The 4,084-nt window shown below is 29.6% G+C and overlaps 2 protein-coding genes across 5 annotated transcripts in view; both read left to right on the top strand.

Moving 5' to 3' along the window:
* Window positions 1-589: 589 nt before the first annotated feature.
* On the top strand, window positions 590-1,439 carry LOC105458284 (vesicle transport through interaction with t-SNAREs homolog 1B-like). Its single transcript, XM_011703458.1, has 2 exons — window positions 590-758; window positions 846-1,439. Exon 2 carries the CDS (start codon window positions 950-952, stop codon window positions 1,292-1,294), a length of 345 nt encoding a protein of 114 aa, XP_011701760.1. The 5' UTR covers window positions 590-758; window positions 846-949; the 3' UTR covers window positions 1,295-1,439.
* A 61-nt stretch (window positions 1,440-1,500) lies between these two features.
* Window positions 1,501-4,084, top strand: part of LOC105458283 (sodium/potassium-transporting ATPase subunit beta-2-like) — a 4,482-nt gene continuing 1,898 nt past the window's right edge. The window contains exons 1-4 of one of the 4 annotated variants that reach the window (XM_011703454.1): window positions 1,501-1,959; window positions 2,039-2,227; window positions 2,318-2,437; window positions 3,091-3,266. In XM_011703454.1, the coding sequence (XP_011701756.1) occupies window positions 1,824-1,959; window positions 2,039-2,227; window positions 2,318-2,437; window positions 3,091-3,266 (621 nt within the window). In that variant the 5' untranslated portion in view covers window positions 1,501-1,823. The other 3 variants (XM_011703456.1, XM_011703455.1, XM_011703457.1) reach the window with 3 other exon arrangements.

Genomic DNA, 4,084 nt, shown 5'->3' with positions numbered 1-4,084 from the left:
AATAATAAACGTTCAATAATAAACAATTAAATTTAATGCACAGGTAAGTATTGTTATAAACAAAATTTAGTATATTATTTTAATAATATATGCGAATATGTATATACACCGAGCTGCTTTGTTTGCTGAACGCAGCTATATTATCAATCGCAATGCAAATCGCAATCTATAATGTGATTGGACAATCTTCAATCTCAATCTTAATCTCAATCTTAATCTCAATCTCCAATGGCCTAGTTTACACCGAACACTTTATACGCGTACTAACTAGAAACTTTCTATTAAATTATCTTAATTTTTACAATGCATTTAAAGAATGATGTACTAAGCTGATACACTATGCTTTAGTATAATTAATTAAATACATATATCAGTTTATATGCATCGTCGAAATTAAAAAAATGTAATAGAAATTTACTATTTAGTACGCGTATCAAATACTCGGTGTAAACTAGGCCAATGCGTAGTCTGGCTTAAGGAAATGGCGTCAATGGCGCCGTCTGACGGCAACTAACGGCAACTACATTGACAGCTATGGCCATCTATTGGTAAATTCCGGTTTCATATTTACATACCTGTCTTTTATTAAAGGAAGTCTAGATATGTTATATCTATGGTTATGTGAATAGTGGCAAAGGTTATGTAGTATGTAAGTAAACAGTTCCTGTGGTTAACAAATTTTTTATTTTCAACAAATGATGAAAAAACGTTGATATTTTATTAAAGTGATATAAGAATTATCACATTTCTTGGAACAGGTAAATTTTTCTCTATTTTGAAATGCTTGCTATGGAAATTTCTTTATTTATTTATTACGTTTACTGGTGCATTTACTACTGTAATAGTCTTGATGTCTCGGCTGCGACGAGGGAGAATGTTTAAAATATAGAAATAACGTATTTGGATCGCATTCTTCGTTCATCGTTGCTGCTGAAATAATATCAAGAAGATGAATTTTGGCGTGGATTGGGATGCTGAACATCGGCGTATTTTGCTGGATGGAAATGCAGCGTTGGAACGTTCGGCGCAGTCGGTCGCAAGATCGCAGGCTGTCGCGGCGGAGAGCGAGCAGATTGGCACAGAAGTGATCTCCGAGTTGGGTGAACAAAGGGACCGTCTCTTGCGAGCGAAGCGGAGACTGTCACAGACAGACGAGGAATTGAATAAAACGAGAAAAATTTTAAATGTTATGCGACTCAAGGTTTTGACGAACAAAATTGTGCTAATCTTGATCATATTACTGGAACTAGTCATCCTCGGTATAATTGTATATTTGAAATTTTTTCATAAATAAACCACCTATCGTTGTTAAGCTTAAAGTCGAGAGGGAATAATATTGTACATAATAAAAAACAATATACATTGATAGTATGTAATTATTGATAGTATGATTAAGCAATTTCTGAAAAATTTAACAAATATATAAACTTTAAAATTAATTTTTGTAAAATTAAATTTTTTCCGGCTGTCGTGATTATTCCATTTTATTGTGTTATTGATATATTTCAAAATATATTGCATTGTAATTGTAAAACTGTAATTGTAAATACAAAATTTTGTTATAAAATTCTATTGATCAGTTGATAGTGAATAGAGTAATGCTGAATTGTTTACTGCTTACTTCATGTACATTTTGTGATACATTCTGTTTTTATTAATTGTGTTATTGATATACTTCAAAATATATTGCATTGTAATTGTAAAACTAAAATTGTAAATACAAAATTTTGTTATAAAATTCTATTGATCAGTTGATAGTGAATAGAGTACATTCTGTTTTTATTAATCTGCCATTGTACACGAACGAAAGGAAAATCCTTAAAATGGTTATTCTACACGATGAAGAATATTATCGAAGTAGAATGCCCGAGCCCGACTTGGGGGCACTTCGAAATTTTTTGCGATTGGTTTGGAATCCAGATAGAAAACAGTTGCTTGGCAGAACTGGAAAAGAATGGGGTAATTATTAAGAGATATATATTTTTTCAATTACTAATTGTTGATTGTGGAATTATCTAATTGTTTATAACGCGAATAGGCTTGTTGGGTCTCTTCTATTTGTGTTTCTTCTTCGTATTGGGTTCCTTGTTCGCGTTGCAAATGTGGATCAGTATTGACTACGCCTCGAAATTAGAAAAACCGTTTTTCCTTTATAGCGGCTTGATGCCTAGATCTTACTTTGCCGACAACTTCCCTCTTTTTCGTCAACTAGATTTTGGTAGTCCAGGTAAATTTTCTTTAATAAATACCAAAACAATGTGCTGTTTCCATTGATGCTAACAGCACATTTAAATATTGTCATATTTTATCTAAACAGGAATTGCCTTCAAACCGAATATTTTGCTACCCACGAAATCTCCTATTATTTGGGTAGATAATTCTAGTGCGAACGCTCGTCCGAAAAGATATGTGCAAGCCTTGAACGACTTTTTGCAAGGTATGAGCACCAAATAAAAACAAATAATACAAACAATTAATAAATTAATAAAATTAGTGCGTGCGTGCGTATGTAATTTTTTGGTTACTAACAAAGAGAGATAACTTATATGAAATGTTGTTAATTTTAATAAACTTGCAAATATGCAGTTGAAATAATAGATCAAAATAGAAGACATTTTTTATGTTTTTACATATATCTATGTACACACTTTTAAAGGATAAAATATTTTTTTGAAAAAAAAATAGATTTTTTAAAAGTAAATATCATCGAAATGATAAAAGATAGAAAAAAATTATTTTAAAAATAAAAAAATGGAATGATTTTAAAAGTACTTTACAAATAATGTTTTAAGATTAAAAAAAATGTTATAATTTTTAATATATACCCATCATTTTTTTAATAAAAAAAATTTTTTTGATTTTTTCGATAAACCAAAGGTAATTTATGCCAAATCTAAACATTTATAGCAAATTTATTCTTAAAATACACATAAAATGTTATTTATCTACAAAAGGAATTGTAGACTATAATTGTATTTTAGAGAAAGAGAAGTTGTAAAAAAGAAGTTTAATGGGAAAATTTATGGCAAAATATTGGCTATCTTAATAAAAACAAGAAAAGAGATTTGGTAATCTACATTTTCATTTTAGAATACAATAGAAGTAAAGAGGATTATAAAACAGATGCGGAATGTAGTAATGGGGGGTCAACTAGATCCAATAAAAAATCTTGTTTTTTCGATATTGAAAGCCTTGGTATTTGTGGACAGCCTCCGTATGGATATACGAATCCATTGCAACCATGTGTTCTCATTAAGTTTAATAAGGTATAATCTCGTTTTTTCGTATTTGCTAAGACCTTTCTATAATAATATATTAATATATTGCTATATTGTTTTACAATAACAAGCGAGTGATTGATTTCAGTTTTTGATTTTTAAAAATTAATATTAAATTTACATTTTTGTTAACTCATTTTTTTTAATTTTTCTAAATTTTAATGAAAAAAAATTTTTATAATTTACATTATATTAGACAAAATTTTTATATTTAAAATATATGAAGATATCTAAAAAAATACTTCTTAAATTTCTTCAGATTTTATTAATTTTCTTTGATAATTATATATGACTTTTTCGAATATCATAACGAGACTAAATCTGAATACTCATAATTTTTTTGGACGCTGAATCCGAATCCGATTATAGAATCGCTCACGTTACAATTTTAAGAAATTTACAGGTAAAGTTGCAAAAAAGAGATGTTTACGTACTTTGTCATATTATAATAACTTCGAAATGTACTAGAGAAATGTTCTTGCAATCAAAATTTAATATGTTGTTAGGACTTTCAATCCTCAAAAGGAATTTTTTGTATCCATTATAGTTAATTAAGTTATTTATTGTTAAACAGATTTATTGCGGAAAAGCGAACTGTGAATTAAATCATTGACAAATAGCTTCCAATTTTGTTTATTTGTTTATAGTCCATTTTCAATCTAAAGCTTACACAAAAAGTAAAACCTATCTGTGAAAACACACACACACACACGCACACGCACACGCACACGCACACGCACACGCACACGCACACGCACACGCACACGCACACGCACACGCACACGCACACGCACACGCACACGCAC

Source organism: Wasmannia auropunctata, unplaced genomic scaffold, assembly GCF_000956235.1.
Source record: "Wasmannia auropunctata unplaced genomic scaffold, wasmannia.A_1.0 LD334553.1, whole genome shotgun sequence".
In the NCBI taxonomy this organism is placed as follows: domain Eukaryota; kingdom Metazoa; phylum Arthropoda; class Insecta; order Hymenoptera; family Formicidae; genus Wasmannia; species Wasmannia auropunctata.
Note: the sequence above shows the minus strand (reverse complement) of the source record. Positions and strands in the feature narration are given on the sequence as shown.

Bases quoted from the DNA above. Each gene is read 5' to 3' on its own strand.
- LOC105458284 (XM_011703458.1), top strand. From the start codon at position 950: ATGAATTTTGGCGTGGATTGGGATGCTGAACATCGGCGTATTTTGCTG.